This window comes from Somniosus microcephalus, chromosome 5, assembly GCF_052327205.1.
Source record: "Somniosus microcephalus isolate GS21.2 chromosome 5, FLI_Smic_1.0, whole genome shotgun sequence".
Classification (NCBI taxonomy): Eukaryota; Metazoa; Chordata; class Chondrichthyes; order Squaliformes; family Somniosidae; genus Somniosus; species Somniosus microcephalus.
The window spans coordinates 142,045,100-142,057,647 of record NC_140991.1 but is presented as its reverse complement, the minus strand read 5'-3'; the positions used below and the strand labels follow the sequence as shown (position 1 = coordinate 142,057,647).

At 35.4% G+C, this 12,548-nt stretch overlaps 1 protein-coding gene across 2 annotated transcripts in view; it reads right to left on the bottom strand.

Moving 5' to 3' along the window:
• The window catches only part of col1a2 (collagen, type I, alpha 2), a 57,736-nt gene that overhangs the window by 24,860 nt on the left and 20,328 nt on the right, over positions 1-12,548 (bottom strand). Inside the window, exons 13-26 of one of the 2 annotated variants that reach the window (XM_085988293.1) lie at positions 10,427-10,471; positions 10,224-10,277; positions 9,724-9,768; positions 8,919-8,972; positions 6,324-6,422; positions 6,177-6,221; positions 5,971-6,069; positions 5,784-5,837; positions 5,552-5,659; positions 4,925-4,978; positions 4,661-4,759; positions 4,022-4,075; positions 2,552-2,650; positions 1,717-1,770 (exon numbers count right to left, since the gene is read on the bottom strand). In XM_085988293.1, the coding sequence (XP_085844419.1) occupies positions 1,717-1,770; positions 2,552-2,650; positions 4,022-4,075; positions 4,661-4,759; positions 4,925-4,978; positions 5,552-5,659; positions 5,784-5,837; positions 5,971-6,069; positions 6,177-6,221; positions 6,324-6,422; positions 8,919-8,972; positions 9,724-9,768; positions 10,224-10,277; positions 10,427-10,471 (963 nt within the window). Of the gene's footprint in view, positions 1-1,716; positions 1,771-2,551; positions 2,651-3,928; positions 3,983-4,021; positions 4,076-4,660; positions 4,760-4,924; positions 4,979-5,551; positions 5,660-5,783; positions 5,838-5,970; positions 6,070-6,176; positions 6,222-6,323; positions 6,423-8,918; positions 8,973-9,723; positions 9,769-10,223; positions 10,278-10,426; positions 10,472-12,548 lie in introns of both variants that reach the window. The other variant, XM_085988294.1, reaches the window with a different exon arrangement.

The window sequence follows — 12,548 nt, the reverse complement described above, 5'->3', positions numbered from 1 at the left end:
TGTAATTCTCATAGAAACTTTATTTAATAAGAGCAACAGATCAGAAAATATTAACAATAATTGCTCTTTCTCCCACACATTGGGGGGGGGGGCGATTTTCAACCGCCCTTTTCTCGCCTGAAAAACAGGTGACCAGCAGAGGAAAATGTGAAGGGCACCTTGCCCACCTGATTCCATTTTCAGGCAGGTCTTTAAATAGGTGTCCAGCCTCTCTCATCCAAAATGGGCGAGAGGTTATTTAAATATGTAAATTGGGGTCATAGGATGCTGATTGTAATATTAATTTATGGGTGGAGTATGTACCATGCATACTAGTCCCAGCTGTACCAGACGTTGAGCAGTCTAACCAACAGTCCATAGAAAGACCAGGAAAATATATTATTTTTATTTTTAAGCTTTTTGTGAGATCCAGAGGACCAGACCCTAACTGCCAGCCACTCTGTGTGGAAGCCGGCAATTTTCCGCAGTCTGAATCCGGCAACCTGTGCCCATTTTGCTCCTGCAGCTTGCCGGTAAGGTTTAAATGAGGCCCGAACCTGAAAATGATTCAGGGCTCGTGACTGTAGCCTTAGGTGTGTGCCGTGGGCTCACTTCCGACTTCAATGTCCGTTTTGAGTCGAAATTGAAAACCCCCCTATTATTTTGTAACCTCTCACCCAGTCTGCATCCAATCATTCCTTATCTTAAGTTCCCACTTAATGTGCCTGACTTTTGTGAGTAATTGAAGGAAGGTAGGCTCCTGGAATGTAACTTCTTGTATATGAAAAAAATAATGTTCAGATTGCCTCACAGAACAGCAGACTGACATTTGTCTGCAATAAATATTCTCAGTTCTCCTCAAGTACAGTACTGTTGAAGGTCCACTTCAGTTTTTACTATGGCTTTTAGATTAGTTACCTGTTTTTGGACATAGCATTTTTTGATTGTCTAAGAGGTCTAATGTTGAGTCAAAGTTTACCTTTTTAGAAAAATAGGACCATAGCCTTGAATTTTACGATGAAACATTGCATATGAATGCTAATGCAATTGTTTGAAATTCATCCTTCTATCATTTTAATGGAGCTATGAACCCATTTGAAATAAATCAGTTAATGCCTCCACTGAAATAGTGGACCAAGGAATTTCAGAGGATATAATAAAGTTTGAATACTTGAATTTCATGGCTGAATTTCAATACCTAGGGGGGTAATGTAACCTAACCCACCCACCAGGGAACACTTGGGATTGGATTGCCCACCTGCTTTACAACCTGCTCAATTTTACTTTCCGTTGAAGTCAATGTATAATAATTCCTACATAGAAAATGTAATCTTTAAGTGACAGGCATTAATATTGGAGGAATTTGTGACAGTCAACATAGATCAGACACTAAAAGCTGGAAGTTACTATTATCAATATTCGCAGATTAACACTTAACTGTTCCATGCAATGGTCCTGTGCTATTTTAATGTAGAAATTAACCCTTTTATTTAAAACATGTTAACCCTCTGTTAAAATAATGGACAGAGGAACATTATGCAAACAAGTTAAGTGTTTATCTGCTAATATCACAAAAATAGCTTCTACCCTTAAATGGTTCTAAAAAGCACAACTCTTACTGTAAGTGACCAAATAGACCATTGAGGCTTGAGTGTATTACGTATTGACTTTATACAGAGCATTAAATAAGCAATACTGTTGAAGCTATTGCAGAAGTACTAATGATATTAAACATACCCTAGCACCACTAGCACCGACAGCTCCTCTGTCACCAGGCTTACCAAGTGTACCCTGGGAAATAAAGCAGATATAGTAATAAGAATAAGCTATGACTCCATTACAAGGGTATTTTTTAATCTTTGGCATTTTGAAGAATCATGTTTGAACTCTTATCTAAATGAAGGAATATTCCAACTAGCTCATATTTTACTTAACGTGACTAACAGGGTTTGTTTCTGAGTTAAAATTTGGGGGCTTAATTACTAGACAATATATGGTTGCAGAGCTAGTGCAGAACAAGCAAAAGGCGCTTTCACATTTAGAACTTCTGTGGTTGTGACCGTGGGAGTTGGCACCCATATACAGTATTAGCTCCCTGCATTTACATTGCTAAAACTATCAATGCTGCCATTTGGATATGAGAGCTGGTTTTAGTTATGTAAATGCAGGAAGCTGGCACATGAACATCACTCAGCCACAATCCAAACAGCTGATGCGTCAAGTGTATAAGCCCCTAAAGAATAACAACACTTTCACCAGCTGTTTAAGAGCAGAATCAATCTCCAATCACCTCTTATTGCTTGTCTAACTAAAGCTATATTTTGAGTGTCAAAGCTACAATTCAGAATACACAAAGGAATTGGCTGTAATATAAATCATTTTGTTTAAGTTCATAGAATATTAAAAGTTTTTAAGGAAAAATTTATTTTAAACAAACTTAACATTTAAATAATTTAAGTTTGGAAAAATGATATTTATAGATCAACGGTAAAGGCTACTCAGATAATGTTAAGACAAAATATTTTGAATTTTAGAATTTATTTACTGGTAAAAATGTAATCGTGTTACTTACAGTAGCGCCCTTTGGACCAGGGAAGCCCATCATACCAGCCTGACCTCTTGGGCCAGCAGAACCAGGGGCACCAGAACGTCCTTCTTCACCAGCTGAACCCTACAATGTATGATCTTAGACAATGAAACAATGTTCTTCACAAGTTACTGTAGCATATCTTACATATAGCTCAATTAATTGGTTTATTGTTTTACTTCCATGCATATTATTGCTAATTGCAAAAACATTTGAGCGAATACTTTGCATTTGTTATTCATTTGTAATTTCATAGTAGTTGGTATTGCAGCATAAGGTACAATGCACAAAATCTAACACATTAGTAGGCTTTAGTATTTTAAGGATCACATTGTAGAAAATTGTGGTATGGACAACAAAAAGTGAAAATCACTTGAAGAAGATATCCATGGTTACTAATTATCCTATGATATTATCTCCAGTGATATGTAAATTGCAGCAGGATTTGTACCTTTAATCTGCTGGTCTACATATTGGTTTGAAATACGACTGAGATTTAGTTCAGGATACTATAATATTACTAACACTCTAATTATGACCAGACAGTAATACATAAAACAGCTGCAACCAAATCAAAGTAAACTGCTGCAGTTGAATTGAGATAGCTAATACCTTTAATCAATATGGCACAGAATTCTTTGTGTTCAAGGCATAGTTAGGATTTAATATAACATTCAAAATGTTGTCGTATGGATGCTCCTTTCTAATAGCCTAACTGCCAATACTTTCTCAAGAAGGTTATTCTGATAATTTGACTTTGTTTAGCTAAAAATTATTTTATTACATTTTAGTACACTCCTTGTGTACTGCCAGTCTTGGATACTTTCTCCATATAAATGTCACTGCAAAGCTATATTTAAGCGACTGTATCTAGAATTCCTATATATGGATATGGGTTCATGACATTTTTAGGTAATAAGTAATTGATAATACAATTATATATTTGCTTTAATGTAGCTAATTGTGAAGTGCAGTTTTTGTGCAGGAGGCAGATTTTGAGTACAATATTAAAAGAAAATATTATTTCATGTTACTGGGGTATAGGACATAGCTTTTGTTAAGTAATAATGATTATGCAATGTTATTGCATCATAAATATGTAATTGTTAGTATCACTAAATGGCACAGTGTTTGCAGTTACTGTACCTACATTAATACATTATTTGAAATGCTTTTTAATATAAAAAGTTGTTACCTTAAAGGTTAGCAAAACCTAATGTTTGACGCCTATTCATTATTTAAACGTTCTGTAACATTTGTAATGTAGTATCCCCATGCAATTTGCCATGCTTGATTCAAACCTACTCTTAGATTGAATAAGCTTTCAAGAATGGGGAGCAGAAAACCTCAAAATCAACTTACAGCAGGACCTGACTTGCCTGGAGCACCTATATTGCCAGTACTACCTACGAGACCCTGAAAAATAACACATTACTGCAAGGTAAGAAAACTTACTGAAACACCTTGATTTCCAATAGCACCAGTTCTACCAGGTTGTCCAATATGACCCTATAAATATTGAGGAAAGCAAAAACGTTTTACATCTCATTCTATCATGTGTACAACTAAGGAGATTTCCATTGAACTTGTCTATTCATTTTCATATAGTCTTTAAAAAGACTCTCAAGGATTAATAGTAATTAGGAATGATGACAATCCCATCTGTGAAAATGGAAGTGTGTTGCTCCTAAAAGTCCTCAACAGATATAGATAGAAAAACCAATCGAACGCCAGCTCCAAGTTAAGAAATAAGAAAAACAAAATCAGTAACATTTCATTTTTTTGAAGATATATTTATGAAAAAAAATCAGGAAATAAGTTAAAATGTCTAAATTACATGGTAGAATTTAATAAAGAGATATTTTCTATTGTCTACACTATAATTCTGAGAGCTTCTACTAAAATGTTATTTAGTATTATTTAGTATTATAAACTACAGTAGTACATCTGAGTAAGAATGTAGTTATTTGTTATAAACATTATATGAAGTTTATAAAAGTATATAAGTAAAAGGTAAATACTACTCAACAAACTTTTAATTCTATGCAATACAACTAAGCCTATTACTATTCTAATTGTTTCAATTTTACTCACCCGTGCACCAGGGATACCACTTTCACCAGGACGTCCAATGTCACCAGAGGGTCCTTTGGCACCCGAAGCACCAAGTTCACCACGTCTGCCAGTTAGACCCTGGAAATGAAATAGAAAATAAGATAGTAACATTCTGAACGTTACATATAAATGTGCCATTCTAGTTATTTAATGCGAAGAAAAGAAATATCAGTTTGTACAAAATATAACCACATGTTTCTTATTTTTTACTTGATGCATTAATCTTAATAAAGCAAAGTTTACCATGCCACCAACTCGTCCACTGGAACCTGGGATACCACGGTTACCATGGGAACCCTGCAAATCAAATGAGAGAAAAGGTTGAAAATCCCTTTACGCATGGGGCTCAATGAACTGTGCATGTGTTAATCTTAAACAATTGTAACTCAGAATTAATATTTTCTCATTTATCATAATGTTGTTGTTTTACTATACTACTAATTTATATATATATATATATATATATAATTATTATGAAGTACATCGACTAATGTTATGCAGGCAAAACTATTATGGTTCATTCTGTATGTATATGATTGTCACACACAAACTCTTGTGATCAGCACATTAGAATTTCATAAAAATTATCCTAATAAGTTATAATTATAATTAAAATGTTCAATAGTATTCAGACAGAAATGCATTTGTGAGTATACTGAATCCCTTTTAATAATCTCAGCTTCATTAGACCAGAAATATCTTGCTAGGACTTTATAATTACAAACAATAGATATAAACTTTCCTATTTCATTAAATATCTGTAAATATTATTACAAAAAAGGAGTTATTGATTTGTTTTAAAAAACTGAAGATCTGTAAATATAATTCAGTAATGTCAGTGCAATTTTTACAATTTAAAATTAACCTTACCCTTTCGCCAGAAATTCCTATAAGTCCCTGAGAACCAACTTCACCACGAGGACCTTTCTTGCCTTCTTCACCACGAGGACCAGAAACACCTGCAATGCCGGAATCACCCTGGTTTTGGAACAAAAAGATGCAGACATGAGCAATGGTTGACAGAAAATCTCATGGCAATCAAAAATATGGAAGAAAATGTGCAAATAAAATATGACATGCATATCAAATCAAAAGTCCTTACAGGCTCGCCTTTGGGACCGGTCTCACCCTTGATACCAAGTGCGCCTGGTTCACCCTGGGCAGGAAGTTTACAAAAGAAAAGGTTTATTAGAAATTTAGTCATAACTTTAGTAAAATGACATTGTTTCATTCCATGAAGGGATTATTTATGGTAATTGCTTTACTATAGGATTGTGTATTTTACTTACAGAGATTCCCCGAAGACCTGCAGGACCAAGTGCTCCATGTTGGCCAGCGAGACCAGTTGGCCCTGGAAAACCAGGAGCACCTGCGATACCTGGAGTACCCTATGTAAAACAAGCACAAGGCAAACATTTGTTATTTTAAAATATAAGTGGACTTATCAATAAGGCAGTTTGTGAAAGCACTACATAGGTGTGTTGAAAATACTTACAACTGCACCCTTTGATCCAGTGATACCATTTGCACCTGCATTACCCTAGGATTAAAAAAAAGTATGAATATAGTAGATGCAATATTTCCAGTTAGATCAAATAATATCACAAAATGCCATAATGATATTGTTACCACAAGTACTTACCAGAAGACCCACTGAACCAATTGCACCACTAGCACCAGGCTCACCTCTAGAGCCCTGAGCACCAGATGGACCACGAGCACCATGTGGTCCAAGCTCACCCTATGTTATGCAGAAAAAAAAGAAAGTCAAATTGTGTATTTGACATAAGTTTTTATCACAGGTTTGTTGTATTTATTAATGTGCTAACAGCTCATTGATACAGTACCAAGCACATCCAGCACAAAACGAACTTTCTTTATAACCTTCAACTAACTGAACATTACACACTGAGATAGTCCGACTTTGCTTAGCTGTGGCCTATTTTACTTCTCATTGTTTTTAATTCCGTTGTTTTTATAAGGACATTAAAATAAGTGGAATGGTAGCTGTAGTAGATTCCATCTAACAAAAATATTAAAATACTATTTATGAATCATTTCAATTGATATACAGTGAAGAGAACATGGTATTAATAGATATTTAATTAAAAAACTTTTGGTACTCAAATAAATAAATTATAACTTTATTGTTTTTATCTATATTCAATTTGTGGAGAAATTTTTAGACTTTTTACCACCAAACTGTAACTTTTAAAACATCTGAATTACTGTCAATGCACTCCAAAATCAAATAAAAAATCAAATGGCTGTGCTTTTGACTTTATTCTGTGGTATAAATTAAATGATATCTAATGAACAAGCCAATGGCAGGAAGTTATATAACGATATTGCTCAAGTTCATTTGTTGGATCTAATAGGTTGTTATTTAGAATAAAAATGAAAAACAGAGTACTTTTAATTTTCTTCATTCCCACAAATAATGCACACTGACATTTCTTTAAAATCATGAGGCAGAAATTCTGTTCCCTACATTTGTGTACGCGCTGTGTACTCACCTGTGTCAAGAAAGCTCTTGACAGATCCTCTGGCTGCCCGGGAGAAGGGCCTCTGCGGGGAGAGAGTTCCGTTTTTTGGAGACCGTCCGCCCGCAGAAAACACTTACAATTCTTGCGCCTGGAAAAGCAGCGTAAGGCCTGCTTTTACCAGGATAAGAGTTGAAAAAAAGTTAAAAAAAAAAAAAATCCACTGATTTAGCATTTAAAAATACTTTAAAAAAAGGTAAGTTTATTTTTAGCCCCGTTAAAAACTTTAATTGTTTTTTTTAAAAATAACATTTTTGTTTAAAATACATAATTTATGTAATTTAAAGTCATTTTAAAAATGTGATTTAAAAAAAAATGTATTTAAAGTTTTACTATGTTTTGGGGGTGATTTCCATTCATATATTTGACAGGTCTTTCTGTCAAATGTATGAAGGGAGATTCCCTTCTGTGATTGGCTCCCCATGGCCCACGTGACCCCAGGGACGCTGCGAACCGCCTGCGCCTCTGGGATACGTGGGCCCTGCGCACCGGCAGTTTGAAGAGGCCCAGCAATGGAACCCTGCACCTCCTGGGAGTCCTCGGGTAAGGGCGCAGATTTTTCCAGATCGCAGTCCTCCACTCGCGGGAGGCCTGCAAACGGAATTTCTGGGCCATGCATATGTTAATATATACACTTCTTTGACTAAAAGCCGTTCTGAGTACTGACAGATCAAATCTGTGGTAGTATGAAAACAAAACCGTGACTTTCACAGGGACTAGCTGAGAAACACACCATTCTTATGGAGACCTCACTAAATAATCAATAATTTCATTTTGATGGTATTATTATTTCACTTTCTGAAATAAGCTATGGATGCAACATTCTCCTGGTAGGCAGAATATCCTAAGATAGTCATGACAATTAATTTAGTTATAAATAACCCAACATAATTTTAGTTTGAATAATAATCAAGATACTTCTACCCGTTGCCACAGCTTCGACATGTTTTCTCAGGAATGTTGTAAAATTGTGAGTTTTGTGCCATTAATATCACTGAGTTTCAGAACTCTTATGACATCAGAAGTGTCCAAATAGGAAGCACAAAAAAAGACAGGATACAGGTGAGAAGCCAGTTAATAAATAGATGCCTATAGTTACAGCTACCAATTATTACACCCTCAGGTTTGTAGAAGCGCAAGTTAAAACGGTCCCTATGTGGCTAGCATGAAGATAAAATTAAATGCAATGATTATTCTTGTTGTTTGCACTGCCTTACCTAGAGTTAAACCTGTAACTATAGATAAAAGCTACAGAATTATATTAATTTGTAACTCTATTATACAATATTTACTTTAATGTAATATTGAATACAATAAATGTGACATTTGTGTAACAAAAAGTTAAATGTTTGATCTGTGTAGAATTATGTTCAAACAATTTTTGCAGTTGGTTATGAAACACCTGTGCTACAACTGGGGTCTGTGAATGGGAATCATGGCTAGACTTTAAGCATTTTTAAATTATATGCTAATATAATCAGAAATTTGAACACTGAATTGTGACGGGTTACAATGAATTGGTAAATAGCTTATTTAAAGCATTCTCATAATTTCTCATAGTTAGAGACAAAGGGTAATAAAAATGTAAGAATATCCCACATCGCAAATAAAATTGTTTGTGTGATATTACATGTTCACTTTTAAATATCGCCCTGTGTTCACTTTTTGTAACATTACAAAATGTCAGCTGTTACCTTGAGTCCAGGACTGCCTGGGAAGCCTGGGGGACCACCTGTACCCATGGGTCCCTATAAAGAAAAGAAATTGCAAATAGTAAGATTGCTTTTTGTGATTTTTTTATACCACAATTTACCATGCAGCTCCATGTTTTATCAAATGTCTGCAGGAACAACTTTGATGCTAATGCTGATGAAGACGATAGTAAACAGTGAAATAGTTAAAATCTCCACCAAAATCAATTCAATGGTATTGCAGTGGACCTGTGTTTCTGCTTATTACAGGTTAGGTGTCAGTACCTGGAGAGATACTGTTCCAGTATTTATACCTGTCTACTCACATTATAATTATACATCCTTTACAGGAGTTACACCATGGACAGTAACTTTAATGGAAGTCACGTAATATAAACTAACTTTTCATTTATGTGGAATTTTTTTCATATTATTGCACAGTTCCAGACTAACAGTAATATACAAAAGTACATGGTGATGCAATGATGATAATATATCTCGTATCTGACTGAATAGAAGCTGTGTGAGATATTGCCTACTATTCTTGAGGATGCTTGAGAATATTATTTATAAGGAATGATTCCATAATCCCATACTCCAATTCGGGAGGCTCCACTCACAGGATGTGTGCTGAAAACATGGCTATAACATTATAGCCTTGATTCTCCGACCCATATTCCCAGAGAGCATGGCTCCCCATTGGGACCATCAGATTGCAGAATCACTCTTATAACTTGTTAATAATTGCACATTTGCCTATTAAAGATGGATTAAGGTTAATTTAACATTATGCAAGTGGCATACTTACAGGAGGGCCAGAAGGTCCTGACATACCATCACTGCCTCGGGGACCCTTAAAGGAAACACAAAACTTGTATTAATAAACTTACCAAAACCTATGGAATGCTCAATACTACAAGAGAGACCATCAATAGACATCAAATTGATAATAAAAATAAACACTGAAATAAACGCTTTCATCAAAATGCCAGAATGGAATATTATAATATAACATTACAAAGAGGCAAAACACTTATTCATTAGCAATATTTTAAAAATCATCTTAAAGATCTATTTTTAATGGCATATATTTAATTTTGTTCAAAAATATTATTAGTGACCTCAGTACAGGGCCTCATTCAATGGGAAGGCAGATCCGCCAATTCATAACTGAAAAATTGGGAGGGCTGTGATTAAGGTGCGCTGACCACCAAGCCCAATTGTCTGATCTCCTTCTTGTTAAGCAAGGCTCCATGCTGGGAGCACTAAGAAGTAAAATTGAGAAAGTATTAGAAACTTGAAACTCACAGATGGGCCAGCACCTCCAATACGACCTCGCTCACCTGGACCACCACGAAGACCCTGATAGCAAAAGGAAAAATGTATGTTTATTTTCTCTCAGGCCATTTATTTTTTAACCTAATATACGACATTTTGTACAAAGCTGACTTTAAGGATTACGCAGTGTGTGACTAAAACTATTCTTACATTTAGAATGAATGAACACATACCGAGAGTCCAGGGCTACCATTTGATCCTGGGTTACCAGTCTCACCCTGGGAAAGAAATGAAAGCAATATTTAGTTTTTTAGTTGCTTTTTACAATGTTAATAACACAGGAAAATATGTGCAACAATTAAACTTGAACAGGTGATACATTCTAACCTTACTTGATGACAATGACCCTATTGTTTAATTTGTGCAAAAAGACATGTAAAATACTTCATCACCTGATGACTGACTGGCCAGCTTGAAACAAACATAATCAAGAAAACTTTGTTTTGCTCAGTGCTTTCTTCCAGCTACTGAGAAGTGTATATGCTCACTGTTCTCATAGCAGTGGAAACACTACCACTGACGAATGACCTAGGCTCTGTTTATAGCTTACAGTGGTTGCTAAGTGTTCCACATGCTTAGTAGCAGAGGTACAGTCTACTCCTGATAAATTTAATGATGGGAAAAAATTGGAATTAGCTAATAATTTGAATGAAGCAATGTAAATAGCACAGTAAAGTGTAAATTTAGTACAAGAAAGGAATTGTCAGATAATTTGAATTAAACAACTTTGAATTAAGAGGAGTAGGACTGTACACCATTTGCTCACTAGCTGACAAGGTGACGTTAAATGGTAATGATATTATTCCATTTATGTCTGCTGCCAGGTAACAGCAGGATATAACAGAGTAGAGAATTCTGATATGCACTTGGGAAGCAATTTACTACTTTTACTTTCCATACTGTATATATCGCCATCTTTACAAAACTTAAAGATGGAGATGAGAGTTTTTCTGGCCTGACTCTGAGGACATACTGTAGAAATTATTTCAAGTTTTACTCCAGACCTCTGGGTTAAACAAATAAAGCCTGATAAAAATGTTTACCAAAATAAACCCAAAAAGCTTTCTTTTACTTTTAACATCACTGGATTACGTTTCTGACTTTCTTGCAAATTAATAAAAAGAGAAAATTACTACACAGGATCAATACTTGCATGAGGATTATTGGCTGCCAATTCGCAGGTATTTCAACTGAACACAGCCAATCTTGCGAGAAGTGAAGTTAAAATATTTGCTCTGAGTTTTACTTAATCACGAGCACCACAAACTTGTGGACTTGAATTACAAATTACTTTTCAAATATTGTCAGGATAGATATTCACCTTGTAATGTAATTACTTTTCTAGGTAAACAAAATTTAAATTAAATTTCAAAATATGAAGATGTAAAACTGTAGGTTGTCCCACTTCAAGGTAGTGCATTGTGGGTAACTCATATCAGTTTAACAGTTCTATGCCTCAAAGGAGCAATAGATGCACTAGAAACAACACGCAATAATAAGCACCAGAAAGACATAGAAATATATAGAAACATAGAAGATAGGAGCAGGAGTAGGCCATTCGGCCCCTCAAGCCTGCTCCACCATTCGATGAGATCATGGCTGATCATCCAAACTCAGTACCCCGTACCTGCCTTCTCCCCATATCCCTTGATACCTTTAGCTCTAAGAAATATATCTAACTCCTTCTTGAATATATTTAAAGACTTGGCCTCAACCGCCTTCTGTGGTAAAGAATTCCAAAGGTTCACCACTCTCTGGGTGAAGAAATTCTTCCTCATCTCTGTCCTAAATGGCTTACCCCTTATCCTTAGACTATGACCCCTGGTTCTGGACTCTCCGACCATCGGGAACATTCTACCTGCATCTAGTTTGTCCAGACCTGTCAGAATTTTATAAGTTTCGATGAGATCCCCTCTCATTCTTCTAAACTCCAGCGAGTATAAGCTCAATCGACCCAATCTCTCCTCATACGTCATTCCTGCCATCCCAGGGATCAGCCTTGTGAATCTTCGCTGAACTCCTTCCATGGCAAGAACATCCTTCCTCAGATAAGGTGACCAAAACTGCACACAGTACTCAAGACGTGAAGAAAAACCAAGTGGAAAAAAATGGCCAAAATAAAGGCCAAAAATAAAAGCCAAAAATGGGAAAGCTTAATCATACTCAAGGATAACTCTGGAAGATCAGTTTTCTCCCATATGGGAAAGGCATATAATAAAGTGGCAACGTCTTTACCAAGTGCTTTAAGTATGTTTATAATACCAGAAGCATACATTATAATTAAGACTGCTGAAT